General features: G+C 39.9%; 1 protein-coding gene across 1 annotated transcript in view; it reads right to left on the bottom strand.

Annotated features, from left to right (window-relative positions):
- LOC114224674 (microtubule-associated serine/threonine-protein kinase 4-like) overlaps positions 1-16,652 on the bottom strand; it is a 158,240-nt gene that overhangs the window by 54,856 nt on the left and 86,732 nt on the right. Inside the window, exons 4-7 of the mRNA XM_028123908.2 lie at positions 15,603-15,681; positions 9,130-9,287; positions 6,991-7,066; positions 4,602-4,811 (exon numbers count right to left, since the gene is read on the bottom strand). Coding sequence (XP_027979709.1) covers positions 4,602-4,811; positions 6,991-7,066; positions 9,130-9,287; positions 15,603-15,681 — 523 coding nt within the window. The remainder of the gene's footprint in view (positions 1-4,601; positions 4,812-6,990; positions 7,067-9,129; positions 9,288-15,602; positions 15,682-16,652) is intronic.

The following is a 16,652-nucleotide window of genomic DNA, read 5'->3' as shown; positions in this document are numbered from 1 at the left end:
ATTTCACAGACATACTAATAAACATTTAAAATCAGTCCTGAAGATGCTTTATTCTAAGAACCAGCCCTCTCATGAAAAAGTGGCAGACCACATCTGTGAAAAATGATTAAACTTAGTAGTAACAGGTCTACTGATTTTAAGCCATCAAACCAAAGGCAACTTTCCACAAGGTAGGTAGAGGAACATATACAGGCAAAAGCAAAGCAGCTAACATTTCAAAGAAAGAAACACAGGGGAAAAGTCCACTAGTGAGTAATTGTGGAACCGAATGTGCTCAAAGAAAACCAACTTGTAACAACAACTGTAGGTCCTAGCAAGCAGCTGGGATGCTAGAACATGTATAAGGAGATACACATAATATTCTTTAAGTTTTCATTCCAATTTTTGTTTTACACCAAGGAGAGACTTTGGAAGATATAATGAATGCCAAGAGGTATGGTTATATATCTTCTTTGTAGCTTATTCTTAATCAAAACTAAACGGGAAATCTTAAAGATAAAGCAAAAAAAGCCACCTAACTTCCTGATTGACAATTTGGGTTACATACAGAATGTCCTCTTACTGTAATACTTACTTTATAAATTCAAGAATATAAAGAAAATCTAAAAAGCCTGAATGTGTTTTACTGAACTCTTCAAAGAGAAACAAGAGCTCTGTATCTTAAAAAATCTTTGGTCAGTTTAGATTATACAAATTCCATTTGAAAAATTGTAAAAATAATCAGTTCATTCCTACTTCTTACTTCTAAGAATAATCAGCTGTAACTAAGGCCAAAACATACAATGGGTAATGTTAACTCAAATAACATTTTATCTACTAACACTATTGGGGAGGGAGTTTTGTTAAGACAACACCAAACAAAATCACAGTTAGCATGAGAAGAGATTGTTTCCAGGCTGCCAACAGCAAGTGCCAACACTAATGGATACCCTGTGTTTGTATTTTAAGTGTTGGCTGCTGTAAAAAATGCTGAGACCCATATTTGAGTAGGTTATAGCTTCCTATGTATAGTATTTTCTTTGGCAAATACACCTAAGTGAGAAAACAAATGGAGACAGAAACGCATTCATCTGGAATTAACCTAGACCTCAGGACTTTAAAAAGGCATCAGTTAAATCAAGCCTATCAAAGCCACAGGGGGACCCTGCCTGGGTCCGCAAAAAAATCGACAACGGGGGACATGGCCAGGAGATATCGGGCAGGCACACAATGTCACAGCTGGGAAGTGACAACAATTGCGTCCTGGGGAAGGCAAAGGCAATTCCCACAACAACGGCTCCATCTAAAAGGTACAAGTCCCCCTGTGACCGTTCAGCTCCAAACTCTGGAAGGACACTGTTAATGTGATTCTGAAGATTGTTTTAATTTTCCCACAAGGACTGACTGAAGGAAATGTTTATCTGTGAAGATAAGTAAGAAAACATTCCTATTCATATCCCAAAATGCTCTTCATACCGCAAGTATACATGCTTCTTTGCCGAAAAGATAAACTTTCCTAAAAACCAACTTTATTATTTAATTTTTTTGAGACAGAGAGAGAGAGAGAGAGCATGCAAGGGGTAGGGAGAGGGAGAAAGAATCTTAAGCAGGCTCCCCGCCTGCTTGGAGCCCAGCATGGAGCCCAACACAGTGCTCCATCTCACGACCCTGAGATCATGACCTGAGCTGAAACCAAGAGTTGGACACTTAACCAACTGAGCCAGCCAGGCAACCTCAAAATCACCAGTTTTTATCTATTATATGGTACATTCACATGATTTTTGAAACCTAAGTTTTGTTTTGTTTTTTTAATAACTGCCATGAAATAATTTGCCAGTCCTGTTAGAAATAAAATTCAGCGTGTGTGTGGAAAGGAGGGGATTTTTTTTTAGAAGATTTTATTTATTTATTTTAGAGATAGAGAGAGAGAGAATGAGCAGGAGGGAGGAGCAGAGGGAGACGGACAAGCAGACTCTATGCTGAGTGCAGAGTCCAATGTGGGGCTGATCCCACAACCCCAAGATCATGACATGAGCCAAAATCAGTAGTAGGATGCCCAACTGACTGAGCCATCCAGGCGCCCCATTGGGGGTGGATTTCAATGTAAATAGCTTTGGATATTGATTCTATCCTTTTCAGAGAAAGCCTCTGAAGGAATGAAAAACACAGGACTAAATTAGTAATTATGGTAATACCCTGGGACAGAACTATGGAATTATAGGAGTATCTCACAGAGGCTGACCACAGAGTTACTCTCTTATCTGCTTCTTCTGTTTAAAAATGCACCATTTGAGGTGCCTGAGTAGTTCAGTTGGTTAAGCATCTGCCTTCAGCTCAGGTCATGATCTGAGGGTCCTGGGACCGAGCCCCACGTCGGGCTCCCTGCTCAGCGGGGAGTCTGCTTCTCCCTCTGTGCCCCCCCCACCTCATGCTCTCTTTCTCTCTCTCAAATGAATAAATAAAAATCTTTAAAAAATGCACCATTTAACAAATATCATTTTCAAGATATTCTCATAGCAAGTAATATGCATAGTGCTCTAGCATTTTTCGGGAGCTGATTTGATTAAAACGAACAGCAGAAGTGAATTATTTGATGATAAATCAAATATTCTGTTATGCTTATATACATACATACCTTCTTTCTCCCTCCCTCCTTCCCTTCCTTCCATAGTTACTGAGAAAGCAAGTACCAGCCACAGTGCTAGGCACCACAGAGTTCAAGGTGATTTGAATGTGATTCTTGTCTTATCAAAGAGCCCTCTCATGCTATTGAAGTGAAACCCCAAAACAGATCATTACAAGGCATTGTACTCAACAGGCCATGTTAGGGTTTTTGTAGACAGAATGTAGGCAGAATGGAGCCACTGAAGACTGTTAGACAGATGTTCTTACAGCCTCACAGAAGCAAGAATCTGCCTTGGTGGAAAGATACTTCGTAGCCAGGCAGACACATGAATTTGAAATCTAGGAGAGAGTTGCTGGTCTGAGATACAGAAGGGAAGCCGTTAAGAGTTCATGGGTCTTTAAGATAGCCATCAAGATCCCCAGAGGGGAGGAGCAGTGGACCGCCAATCAGATCATGGGAAAGCTAACTTTTAGAAAACACAAGTTAGAAGAAGAGCCCTTGGAAGAAGCAGAGAAGAAATAGAGGTACTAAGAATATCCTGAAAGGAGGGGGGTTAGCAAGAAAGAAAAGGAAAATGTTACTATTGCTAAATGTAACAATATTCCAGTCAAATAGGCTGCTCTGGGGAAATGTCCAGTGGATATGACAATAAGGAAGACAGTAAGACTTCAGTGAGTTTAGTGAGAGGACGTCAGAAGCTATTTGACAAGAGTTCTTCTATGTGTTAGACACTATTCTAGATGAACAAAAGAGACAAAATCCCTGCTCACACAGCCACTATATCCTATGCTGCAGCCAGTCCCTGAGCTATCAGCAGTCTGTGATGACCTGAGTAAAACTGAGTAAGCATTTAGTAGCTCTTATATTTTTTACATTTCTTATACACTCAAATGCATGATCATTTTCCTATAAATTTATTTTCATTTTTAATTTACAGGAGAATTGGTGCAAGACAAATTGGAAATGAACAACAAAAAACAAAAACAATGTATTCATCACCCCTAAAATATGGTGAGAAACACTGCCTTAATGGACTACGATAAGTGGAGATACGAGTAATGGGAACAGAGTACAGAAAACTGTTTGGATGAGAAAGAAAAGAAAAATAGTGGCTGCTGGTCAGACAGAAATCATCTCATCTCGCCAGAACTAAGTTTAGTAGGGGCAGAGACATATGAATTTCCAGAAAACTAGGATGCTAATATTTTCCTTCAGGTCCACGCAATTATTTACATATTCATGCTGAGAGAAAACCACATACAATCATGCTGACACGGGCATAACTTCTGCCCTTCGAGGTGGAGAAATACAATATATCCAAAGATACAGGCTAAATAGGTTTTACTTATAGGCTGTGGCTGATCAATTTCAGTCACAAGAGCAATATATGCACTAATTGCATTCTACCATACACATTCCTTCCTGTCGTGGGTGTTATCAGGGGCTAAGCATTCAAGTGTTAGGCTCAGGCAGGTCCTGTGTTTATCTGTCTTTTGGAAATTGGATATTTTGTTAGAAGAGGAACTGACACTAATGAAAATATAAGTTACCATTTACTACCCACTGCCATGTACAGGTTAATTAATACGACACAGGCCTGGAAGAAGCCAGCCATTTTCCATTTAGCTTTTCCAGATATTAGGACTAGATAGCGTCATCAAATAACACACATGCACTCAGGCAATTTATAACTTTATCATTGGGGGTAGGGGGAAAAATAACTGCCTCAAAATCCTTCACAATCCACTTATCCCAGAGCCATAGATTGTCGGGTCCCGAGGTTCCTGTAAAGGTTATTACATTAACTTCCTATTACTATAAATGATGACAACAATCAATTTATAGCAAGTAGCAATCAGTTTTTTCTTCTTCTTTGCTTCCCTGGAATATGAACTCTATCTCATGGTTAAAAACGTGTAAGCAAACACACTCGTTTGCTTTTTTCGAGGGAAAAGGAAAACAAATCAGAAAACTTTATATAGTATGTGGTTCATACCTCTTGTAGCAATTTATCTAATTTGTGCTGTAATTCAAGGAAGTATCGTGAGGTGATGAGACCTTGGTGGGATTTATCCAAGCAATCTCGAGCCAGTTCAATAATCTGATGGTGAGTGAAACTAAGCACTCCATCTGCTAGAGGAAGAACGTGGTCAGGGGAGTAGCTGGTGATAATTTCCTTCAGACGTTCTTCCATCTGAGCCGTAGCCTATTTAGAGAAGACATGCACACACAGATGAAATACGACAAAACACACATGTGGACAATTATCACATTTATCTGGCATTTTCAGAGACCTCCACAAATTATGAAATAGAATTCTCAAAACTAATGTATACACAATGTCATTATATAGTTGTGAAAACCCACAGAATGTACACCACCAGGCATGAACCTTAAATGTTAACTATGGACTTTGGGTGATTATGATGTGTCAAAGGCAGGCTCATTGATCATTAACAAATGGACCACTCTGGTGGGGGATGTTCATGCGGGGAGGGTGTGTGGGTGGGTGTGCTGGTATGTGGGGAGGTAAGCTGGGGGGGGGGCATGGTCAGGGGGTATATGGGAATTCTCGGTACTTCCAGTTCAATTTTGTTGAACCTAAAACTGCTCTAAAAAATAAAGTCTGCTTTTTTTTTTTTTAAAGATTTATTTATTTATTTGAGAGAGCGAGAATGAGAGAGAGAGAGAGTACATGAGCGGGGGGAGAGTTAGAGGGAGAAGCAGGCTCCTCGCTGAGCAGGGAGCCTGATGCGGGACTCGATCCTGGGACTCCAGGATCATGACCTGAGCCGAAGGCAGTCGCTTAACCAACTGAGCCACCCAGGAGCCCCAAAGTCTGCTTTTTAAAAAAATGTTTTATTTAAATTCAATTTAATTAACATATACTGTATTGTTAGTTTCCGAGGTAGAATTCAGTGATTCATCAGTTGCATACAACACCCGGGGCTCATTTAAAGTCTATTTTTTTTTAAAGCACCAATAGCAGTCGTCTTATCACATGAAAGAAAGATCTGATGTATATAAGGGAAACTGACTATCTGAGGATGATATTTATTTTTTTCTATCCTCTCAAATAATAAAATGTTCTATGGAAGCTTCTTCAAATAAGCCGAACGATACTGTGCATTGTTATGCTTTCGTTTTAGATCTTGGGCTCTCACTTTCAGATGGATGCTCAAAAATATCAAGTTACATTTTTACCTACTCAAAACTCAGAACTGTTGCTGGAATTCCACAGGGTGGGCCAAGAGTTGTTTTGTTCAGGAGGTTTTAATGTACCATGAACATCCTTATCCTTCTCTCACAAAGCTACATCTTGAGCAAAAGGCCAAGGAGAGTCTTTGGGTACATGTATCAAAAGCTCCCTTCCCAACTTTGATTTCATTCTCTGTGATGCCCTAGTGCCTACTCAGTACCCCCTGCGTATATTAACTGTCTTTGCAGGGGGGTACCCTCTGCCCCTGCTTCTCTCTAAAATCCTAACCAGCACTGACTATGTAGACTCAGGACCTATTTCCCTGGTGAACAAGGGACATGTAATTAATAGCTAAGATGGCTTTAATCAATGACATCAATGTTGGGTTCATTACAAATAATAAGTACTCTGCTCGTGATTTATGAACCCAGAGAGATTTCCTTTCGTTTTCTTGCCTAGGGCTACACAAGTAGCTGGGGAGGAACAGGAACACAATGGAAAGGTTGTCTTCTCCTGACTGTGTAGGAACACTAGGGGAAAGGCCTCGGAAACCAGGGGATGGGAAGCGTCAAAGAGCAGGTTTTTGCAGCCAGGGTGTCTGTCAATAACTCTTCAGCAAGTCCTCTCGGGCTCAGTGTGAATTCCCTTTGCCAGTCTATTGGGGAACACTGCAACTCTCCCTTCCCTTCTAAATTAATAGGGTTAGACATATAATTGCTGAAGACATAGGAAGTCACAGAAAAGAAAAAATGAGGTTTTTTTGTTTTGTTTTGTTTTTTAAGAAAAAAAGACGTTCATCACATCCCACTCTACAGGCTTCTAAGGAAGAAAAACGTTGCTGCCTGACCATACAGCAGCAGGCCCGGACCATGGGCAGAGCAGCATGTAGGTGTAGAAGCCCCCTCGCCCTGCGGCACCTCATCACGCCCACCCTGTGGGCTGGGCAACCAGCAGGACTCGCTTTGGAGGAGGCACTTTTATCACAGACAGTGTGGCTAGTTGTCAGCCGTTTTAAAAAAATGTTTAGTGATTTCACCTTTCTTAGAAGCTGTGGTGCTGTTTTATACGAGTCTAACTCATTACTACTGGATTGGCCCATTCCTTCCCCTAACAAACCACCTTACAGACACTACACCCACGTTACCTGTTCGTTTAGATGCTAGGCATCTTCAATTCAATTCATTACCTTTGGGAACCTTTCTTTGTAGACATGGTTCATCATAATTATTTCATGGTCACAGCAGGCGGGAGAACGTCCAGGACTGCAAGCAAAGCAAATTACCCTTTTAAACTTGCCTCAGCATGAAATGAAAATAAGCTTTTTATTTATAAACAATTGGTTGGATCAAAAGTACTATACAACCTTTGCAAGAAAAGTATATTAGGTAATAAACTACAAAATCAGTCATTAGTACATACATAAATACCCACAAACAGTGACACCCTGAATAGCATTCAAAAAGGAAGCTCTAGAAATGGAACGCCATGAAATAATTAGAACTACAATATAAAACGAATTCAGAAACGTTCTTAAATTGAGATTATATTCTGTAGGTAGAATGCATTTCTGTAGTTCTGGAAACCAATTAATGAATTGCAATATAAAACAAAATAGGATCGTTACAAACACCCACATCTAGGACACACTGAACAGTATAATTTCACACTTTTATCCTACACCTGCGCTCTGCCACGTACCACTGAAGAGGGTTGAGAGTCTTCCATGGCACAGGAGTCACCAATGAAATCCATTTTCTAGCCTCACAGAGATCTATCCGGGGTGCTGAGGTAAGCATTACGTACAATATGAAACAGAGGCATGTAAGTGTTGTGTGCTTTTCTTTCTTTCAATAGTAGGTTCATATTTCTTCTCAGTATTACGGAGTTGTGCAACTTCAGTGTGTGTTTACATTTCTGGGAGAATACAACCTGTACTAGATATCCAAGGAACTCCTTTCATAAAACCATAAAATGGGCACCCATGTGGTAAAATACAATGCCCCTAAATGAATTCATAAAATTGACCTTTTATTCCCTAACTCAAAATGATAACACATTCCCGAATTATTCAATGTGGCTACATTTACTACCAGCTTATTATACTAAATAAAAAAGGTACAAAGAGGGGGGCACCTGGCTGGCTCCATCAGTAGAGCATGACACTCTTGATCTTGGGGTCATGAGTTTGAGCCCCACGTTGGGCGCAGAGTTTACTTTAAAAAAAAAAAAAAAAAGATACAAAAGGGAAAACCCTCCTCAGTAAACTTTGATATTCAACTGAACACCTGACAAACTATTTTTTTAGTAAAATCTTAAACAGGAAAGTACACCAATTCTACAGCATCAAGATTTCATACTGCGGAGATGGACTGCCTTGATCATCCTGCAGAGAACGACCTGCTACCCCCAGGGGATGGGACCGCAGAAGCCGTCAGCCATCAGTTCCTTCAAAGACGGCCTCAGCTGCAGTCACTTCACCCAGGCCACGTCCTTCCTTGGGCACCGTACTCAATGACTGAGGTAGGGATAAAAAGTAAGGGCCATTTGGCACAGAGGGATAACTCTGATGGGTCATGCCATCCCCAGAGCTCCCTGTGGAGGCGGCTGTGTGGCAGCTAGATTTCTTTCTGCCCAAGTCAGCTTGCTTGCCTTCCTTAAATAGGTATAAATCCTGAGCACTCCCTAATAAACATCCTGAACACAAATCTCTGTTTTAGAGTCTAATCCTAAAAACAAAACAAAAAAACCCCCCCAAAAAAAACAAACAAAAAACCTGTAAGACAAATCTCTCTCTCTCTATATATATATCTGGCCCTACTCAATGTCAAAATTTAAGGGACACAAACTCCTAACAATTTATTCATAAGCTTGGAAAAAGTAAAACTCATGAAGGGAAGAAAGAATGAAAAATATGGGTTAACTTTTATAATGTGGAATCTGAATGAAAATCCTTTTATTTTTGCTGACCTTCCTTTTTAGCAAGGCTTACCCCTCTTAAAAAAAGAACACTAAGTGCTCCCGCACCACAACTGGACTGTCTTGAAATTTCCAATGGCAAGAAGGTTTTACAGGAGGTCCTGTTAGTCCATCGTGATTACTGCTACTACCCCAATTAACAAACTGAGAGAAATTAAAAGAAAAACAGTAAGATGCCTTTCAGTGGTAATTAACAATATCATGTAGAGATGGGAAAAACCACACTATATTTGGGGTAGTTCACAAATCAATTAACACAGAGATGAATTAGAGGACCAAAAGCCTTCCCTTGAAATGGTTAAAAACAGATGATCCAATTAAGTAACATTTTTCAATCAGGTCCACCAACCTCAGACTTCGGGAGCGGGGGCGCATGGGTGTGTTCCTGCATCTGTTTTCCGTGGCGATGCTTTCGGTAGTACAAAAATGTTTCGACAGGAAGTGCAATTCATCTGGTGTCGGTTGGTACGGTAACTGATGCAGCTTCTCCTGGGAGGAAGAGGAGGACTACAACAAACCACAGGGAGGTTAGGGGACCATCTGAGAAAGAAAGACTTCAAGTGAATTCGCAGTCAAAGCGGTGAACCTGGGTGACATCACCATTTTATGTTGTTTCCCTTTCATGTTATAGTTACAATAATTAGTGTCTAAATGTATATCCTTGCTGCTTTCTCTGTGAGGTCAAAATGCCTTCCATATTGCATCTCATTTGTCTATAAGACCATTCCCCAAAAGATGCTTCCCCTCTTGTAGAAAACCCAGGCTCTGAAAATAGGGAGGACTCGCTCAAAGCCAAGGCAAAAAAGCGACACCTGGACAATCTGGGGGCATGAAATGACAGATTAGTTCTCAACTGAGTATGGTACCCTTGCTTGGACCACTGCTCACAATCAAACACCATGACTTTCAGGTGAGTAACATAAAATGAATTTTATGATGTGTGATCATAAATAAGGTAATGAGGTCTTCCTTTACAAAGCTTATCGTCCTGTGATACTTCGATATGTGCCTTAGGTAAAAAGGGGAGGAGAAGAAGATACTTTTCTCACTAATGTCATTGTTTTAAAAATTGGATTTTTTTTTTTCCCTTTTTTCCTTTGGCTAAGACTCTTTTTTTTAAAGCCGCTTCAGTGGTGGTGAGTTTTTTAATTCCTTGCATATAGATTTGCTTTTTGAAAACTGGCACTTAATACTTAGAGCAAGGTAATGCAGAAAAAGTGAACAGCGAAATAACACTGTTTTTAATCAATCTGAGAAATAGAACAATAAAGCAAACAGACTTTTAGTTTTTACTGGGAGGTAAACTCTATAAGCAATTCTAACAGAAGAGACAGAAATTTTTGAGCAAGAGAATCATGATTAGACTAAGCATATTTGTAAAGGTAACACTCATCTGAAAATCTCAGTTTTAACAGGTGTTTTTTTTAAAGCTGTCATTAGTTTAACAATAAATGCACTTCATAAACACTGCAGCATCACAATGTAGTAACACTAGAAATTAATGACTAAACCTTAAAAATACTCCCATACCTTGAAATTATAAAACACCTTATAAGTCCATACTGAGACAAAGAGGAATTTTTATAACGTAATGAGATTGTTTTATAAGCCATAAAAATGAGAACGCTACTAGAAAGACTTAACAAGATAAACCAAATCTCTATTCAGAAAGTACAAGCACAGTCTTAAACACTTTTCACTGCAAAAAACAAAAACAAAAACAAATAAAATACAAACTAAGTCAACTCAAGCAATCCGGAAAAGAACAGTAAAATCACTGTAAGCAGGAGAGAAGGAGTGATGATAAAAGTGAAGATAAGGAAATCAGCTAATAAAAAAAACAGAATTAAGAATCTGTACAGAGGTCTCCGAGGAAAATCAATGTCCACGGTTCTGTATCCAAGACTTCAAAACCCTAAAACCCCGAAGTTTATTTGTAAGTTTAGAGTAATCCCTTTTGATGGCACAGCATCAACTGAACTGATGGAAAGCTATTTAAAATATGTATTCAATCCACTTAGTGTGAATGTTGATTCAGGCTGTGGTGGAAATATTAATATATTTGACTATGAACTGCTGGCCCAGGTGCTGCTGGGCTGTTGTGTATAGTACAGGGATCCTGTTACCTTTCTAAAATATGAAAATTTATTCCAAAACACACCGGTCTCTAGAGTTTCACATAAAGTATCATGGACCTGTACTGGCATGGAAATGACACAATGATACCAAGCGACTTCAGGAGGGTGGGTTCCCTCTGTGGAGGGAAGAAGCAGAAAGGGACTGGGTGGGCAGGGCTTTACTTGTATTTTTAACATTTATTAAACAAAATAACAATTTATTTTAAAAAACAGTTGTAGCAAATGTAACAAAATTTTGTGGTTATACCATATATGCAGCCACAGAAGGAAACTGCAAAAGGAATGTGCCCCAGGTTTACTGATGGGGAATACGGCAAAAGGAATGATGCAGCGGTGTTAAGAGTTCTAACCTTGACACTACTAAAGAAGCGAGGAGGCAAGGAGCGCCTCCTCTCAGTTGAACAAGCAAGGTACAAATGGGAGGAGGGTGATACCCTGTCCAAGTGACAAAGAATGGGTTTCTGGCACTGGGGACAACTGTAGGCCAGCAAAATGGCCTCAGGGACTCAAAAGGTATCAAACAGGGCCCCCAAAAGGAGATGATATTGGACAATCAAGAAAACCAAGGTTAGGTTTTAGTAGAGATTAGGGACTCACTCCGTGGAGAACTTTTGAAGCCAGTGAGAGCTGCAAGGCAGCAGAGGTGCAGGCTCGCCCCAAGACCACACACCATATTGCAAAGACACCTCCACTGGCCAAAGCATCCTGGGAGTACCACTTTGAGGAGAGCTTCAGTAATTTGTTTGGGAGTTTCCCAATAAACTGTGTCTGATTACTTTATATTTCTAGCACATTCTCTAAGTGCGGTGTCAGGTCTCATCACCCAACTGGTCTGCACATGACTTTTGATAGCGTAATAAATCAAAGAGTAGAGTTACATAATAAAGCTGTACAAGACTTCCCCAACACTGTTCTGAATAATGATGTCATTTAGTCTCTCCAGATAACCATTTTGCAACAGACAATACTCACATGAATGCATAATTTTCTACTCGTTATTAAATGTAGTATCATTTTATAGTCATACCTCACGTATTTATAGGTATTTATATTCTTATTTCCATTCCCTCAGCAGAAAATAATCTGTTAAGAAATATGGGGGAATGTCCTCCTACTGCTGCAGTTTCTATTACTTATTTTAAAATGAAAAATTATGACCTCAATATTATCTTGAAAAAGTTCCCCATAGATTAATTTTAATGGCAAAATTTGGGGTTGAAAGAAGCTGCAAAACTAAATATTTTCTGGAAGGACTGATTAACTTCCTATGACCAAATTTTTTCAATTTTGGAATATAGCATTTTTAACACTTGCCAATTTTACAGGTGCCATATACCCAAAGGATAAAGACATGATGTTTACATTTCAGCAGAAGTAGTTCTGCAATTCAGCTAACAACACAATTACCTGTCAAACCTAAGCTGTATTTTCAAAGTGTTTGTAATTTTATGTTCTGTATGTTTGCTTTTAAAAAATAACTAAAATGCATTTCTGATTGGCTAAATGACTAACATTTAACCCACAAAATAAAAATCTGAGAGTGCCTCAGAGTTAGAAAAGAAGAAAATGAGGGGCGCCTGGCTGGCTTAGTCAGTGGGACATGGTGACTCTTGCTTTCAGGGTCATGAGTTCGAGCTCCACATTGGGCATAGTGATTACTTAAAAATAAAATAAAATACATATTTTAAAAAAAGAAAGAAAAGAAGAAAATGTAACTACTAAGCAGTTTTATGCAAATTTTGCCCCACTATGTAAAGGACAAGAACCCCAAAACACTGAGGGAAATGGAAAGTAGCTTTTCAAATTTTCACTCATTATTTTTATCAATAACCAATAGGGAGAATAGATAACTGAACTTTTTATGTGTGGAGGACCTACAGTTCACACCCATAACAGTTCCTTGTGTCTTTTGGCACAAAGTAATTTTGAAAGCAAAAATTTTAGGGGCGCCTGGGTGGCTCAGTCAGTTAAGCGTCTGCCTTCGGCTCAGGTCATGATCCCAGGGTCCTGGGATCGAGCCCCGCATCGGCCTCCCCGCTCTGCGGGAAGCCTGCTTCTTCCTCTCCCACTCCCCCTGCTTGTGTTCCCTCTCTCGCTGTCTCTCTCTCTCTCTCTCTCTCTCCCTCCCTCTCTCCCCCTGTCAAATAAATAAATAAAATCTTTAAAGAAGATTTTATTGTGAAGGAAAAAGTAGGAAGATGAGGTCAACAATTATACGTACCACCTTCTTTAAGAAACACTTAAGAGAAAAGCTAAAAGCGATCTTACCTCCAGTTAGCAGCTGTTGGTTAGAAGCACAGCAAATATGTATGTGTGTGTGACTAAAAATGGTCTCAGGTGGCTTCTTCCTTAGACACATATGGAAGTCAAGGATGGTGATAATTCCATTGTGACAGATGGCCAGGTCATGTTTATTAATGAAAATATTTATTTTTAGAAATACCATGTAAATTCCTTAAAAAGAGCCAAGAGGCTGGAGTCTAGACCTTACTGTATTCTTAGAGAAAGGAGGGTGTTGGTCAAAGCCCCTCAGTGCATTCTGTGTCTTACATTTCTGATAAATAAAAATGTAGAGAACGGTAGCAATTGCACGACATGGTGTATTGCCAGGATTAAACAAAGACTACAATGCACTGGAAGTAGTCAGGCTAATGTCTAGCACATAATAAATATTTCTACCACAACTGGTTTTTAAAATTTATTTGTACCAAATGAGGTCTGATTCTAGGTAACTCACTCTTTTTGAAGAGATTGGCTTTTTAAAATGGTGTATGATTTACTAGTTAGAGATGCAAGGATCTTGTATTCTCCCCTATTTTTCTTGCAAGAGTCAAATTACTGTATCCAAACTGTAATAAAACTTGACTGAAGGGCAAAGCAAGGTCATAGAGATGAAATGAACAAGAATCTGGAGACAAGAGACTTCCCCGAAAGTCTGTAGAAGAATAATACTTAAATTTCAGAAAGTTACCCTTGTTCTTCTTTTTGGTCAATCAGTTTCAGCATTCATTTTCACACTGGAGTTACCCATGTTCTCAGCATCTAAAATCGATCAATGACCAGTGATGGTTCTGGACACAGCAGCCCAGGGTAGCGTAACTGTTTTTTAGTGACAGTTTTGTCCACTGAAGCCATTCAGGAGTTTGAAGCATCCTCTCCAGTGTGAGGCTTCTACGTTACTGAAATGACTCAAGACTGTCAGGACGTCTCACCAAAATTATCAAAATAAACTCACATACCACAACAAAATGGAATAGAGGATAGGCAAATAAATTACCTCTCCTCAATAAAATACCAGGGAGATGGTAAAAATAATCCAACAAATTTTAACAAGGCAGTATTAGAGGTGCTCCAGAAAACACATTATATTGCATCTGAAATTCTGGAAACACATAATATTAGGCAGTGGTGACACCAGTCAGTTTATAAACTTAATTGTAGTGTCCCTTCTTTTTTAAAAAATTTATTTGAGAGAGAGAGATAAAGAGAAAGAGAGAAAGTAGGGAGAGAGGTAGCAGGGGAAGGAGAGAGAGAATCTCCAGCAGACTCCCTGCTGAGTGAGGAGCTTGATGTGGGGCTTGATCCCACAATCCTGAGATCATGACGTGAGCCGAAATCAAATGTTGGATGCTTAACCTACGGGGCCACCCAAGTGCCCCAATTGTAGTGTCTTTTCAATGCATGAACTATTAAGTGACTGGATGTACGTGCTTAGCACAGTGCTGGGGCCTGTGAAAAACCACCACCACCACCACCACAAAACAATGGATGAATAACCCTACACAATAAACCACAGACTTTCACAAAATGAAAATGGAAATGTACCAGAAGGAAATCTAAAATCATCAGGTCCACATTCCTGGTTTGTCCAAGGGCATTCGGACCATTCCATTAAGTATGTATTGAACACCTACAACAGATCTGGTCTTTCTAAATGACCTCCAGCTTCCGAAGCTCTGCAGAGACAGATATCCCACAACACCACTAATTTAAACTGAGAAAGCATCTATCTAACTTACTGAATCGTTTCCATTAGTTGCTAGGGCTCTTGATGAAATGTTACAGTTTGGGGCAAGAGCATCCTTCTTTCTCTATTCTATTTCCATGGCTTCATTTTGTCTCTTTGTCTTAACTTACTACTAAATTCTTTTAATCTCTTCTTAAAAAAATTTCTTACCTAGGAGGTACAGATTTAAGGCTTGCCATTTTTTTTTCTTTGAAGGAGAAAAACAAAGAAACAAAACACCAAAAACAAACAAAAAAACCCCTGCATCTAAGCCACACAAGAAAAAAAAGAAAAAAAAAAAGACCCAGGCCATCAAAAGTTTAATGGCGTTTTCAGTACTGATATCACTGGTGTGGAACCAAAGCAATAAAACCAGATTGCATTTCCCCCCCACCCCCCCAAACTTCACCAAATGGTATTGAAACAAAAGCTCCCAATCTCCTCCAAACTTGTGATCGTGGGACTTAACTCAATTTATGCACCATGGTTTAAAAGCTTGCAGCAAAGAGTATGTCCTTTTTACATTTGTAAGCTCATCATGTGATGAGGAACCTATGCAGAGTGACAGACGTGCAGAAATTATCTCCTTCTTCCTACCAGGAAACACCCAGAGAAAACACCTGCTGTCCCAGAGAGCCGTGTGGTTGTGAGGAAGAAGACAAACGGTGAGGTACTTACAGAGACTGTGGAGCTGGGCGTATTTGTCCCATAGCCAGAGGAGGGGAGAGAAGCCAAGGACCAGCGGCGTCCATCAGTCCTACTGAGAGAGGGAGATTAGCTTTGGCCAAAGCTGGAGCACGGTTACACAGGAACCCCAGGGAAACTGAGTATTTTTAGCCAAACAAATGACAACAAATATAGTCAGTGAAGATGTGGAAATGTTCAGCAAGGGCCAGAGTAAACAAACATTATACAGCAGGTTGACTTTTATTTAAACTGAATCGATACACCCAAACAAGGAGAAAGTGAATGGGCTGATCCATATTATTGATCTCTCACTAACACACTTTGACAAAATGAATACCAGGGATAATTACAATGGTCAGACTCAGCAGATTCAAATGAATAAAAACAGAGAGGGAGGAGGGCAAACACTCGTGTCTGGGAGCTGATAACTGAGGCCATGGGTCTTTGGAAGGGCCTGAATGGCAGCAAGGTACAAGAGCCAGTGGGGACTTCGATTATATCCTAAAGACTCTCCACTTGTTTTCAAGGGAACTGTCCTCCTCACCACACCTAGGGAGGGGATTAGTGGGGCTCAGGGCTGGTTCAAGTCTTAAGTAGCAAAAAACTTCCACGCTAAAATAAGTGACTGACACTATATTCAGAATCTCTAAGCGTTACTGTCTTCTGACATGACCTGGCTTCGTCAAGTGTTGCAACAAGAGCGAAGGTTGTGAGTATATGCAGCCCAGCTCTGGCCTGGGGCAGCATGTGCAGAAAGAAAATTCTCCACTAGTGACAGAACCTAATGCGGAGTACAAGTGTCTGCCCCAGTCATAGAGGCAAAACTGTCAGGAGTCCTTAAAGAGAGTGATTTTTCTCTCCACATGGTCCAAGGGTAACTTCCGAGGTGGATTCTGGTCATGAAGTTAGGGTCTTTACAAGGGTCTCAGATGACCGAATGACGTAGTACAGACAATACTGTTGCAGGGGAACACAAGAAAGCAAACTTTCTGAAATCTCTGGCATCCCAGAGTCATTACTTTATTATTTACTCTATTTTAA

The sequence above is a fragment of the Eumetopias jubatus genome, unplaced genomic scaffold (assembly GCF_037043125.1).
Source record: "Eumetopias jubatus isolate StellerSeaLion01/CBP00866 unplaced genomic scaffold, mEumJub1_p1.0 scaffold_5, whole genome shotgun sequence".
In the NCBI taxonomy this organism is placed as follows: domain Eukaryota; kingdom Metazoa; phylum Chordata; class Mammalia; order Carnivora; family Otariidae; genus Eumetopias; species Eumetopias jubatus.
The sequence above is the reverse complement of the archived record's forward strand: the minus strand, read 5'-3'. Positions and strand labels throughout refer to the sequence as shown.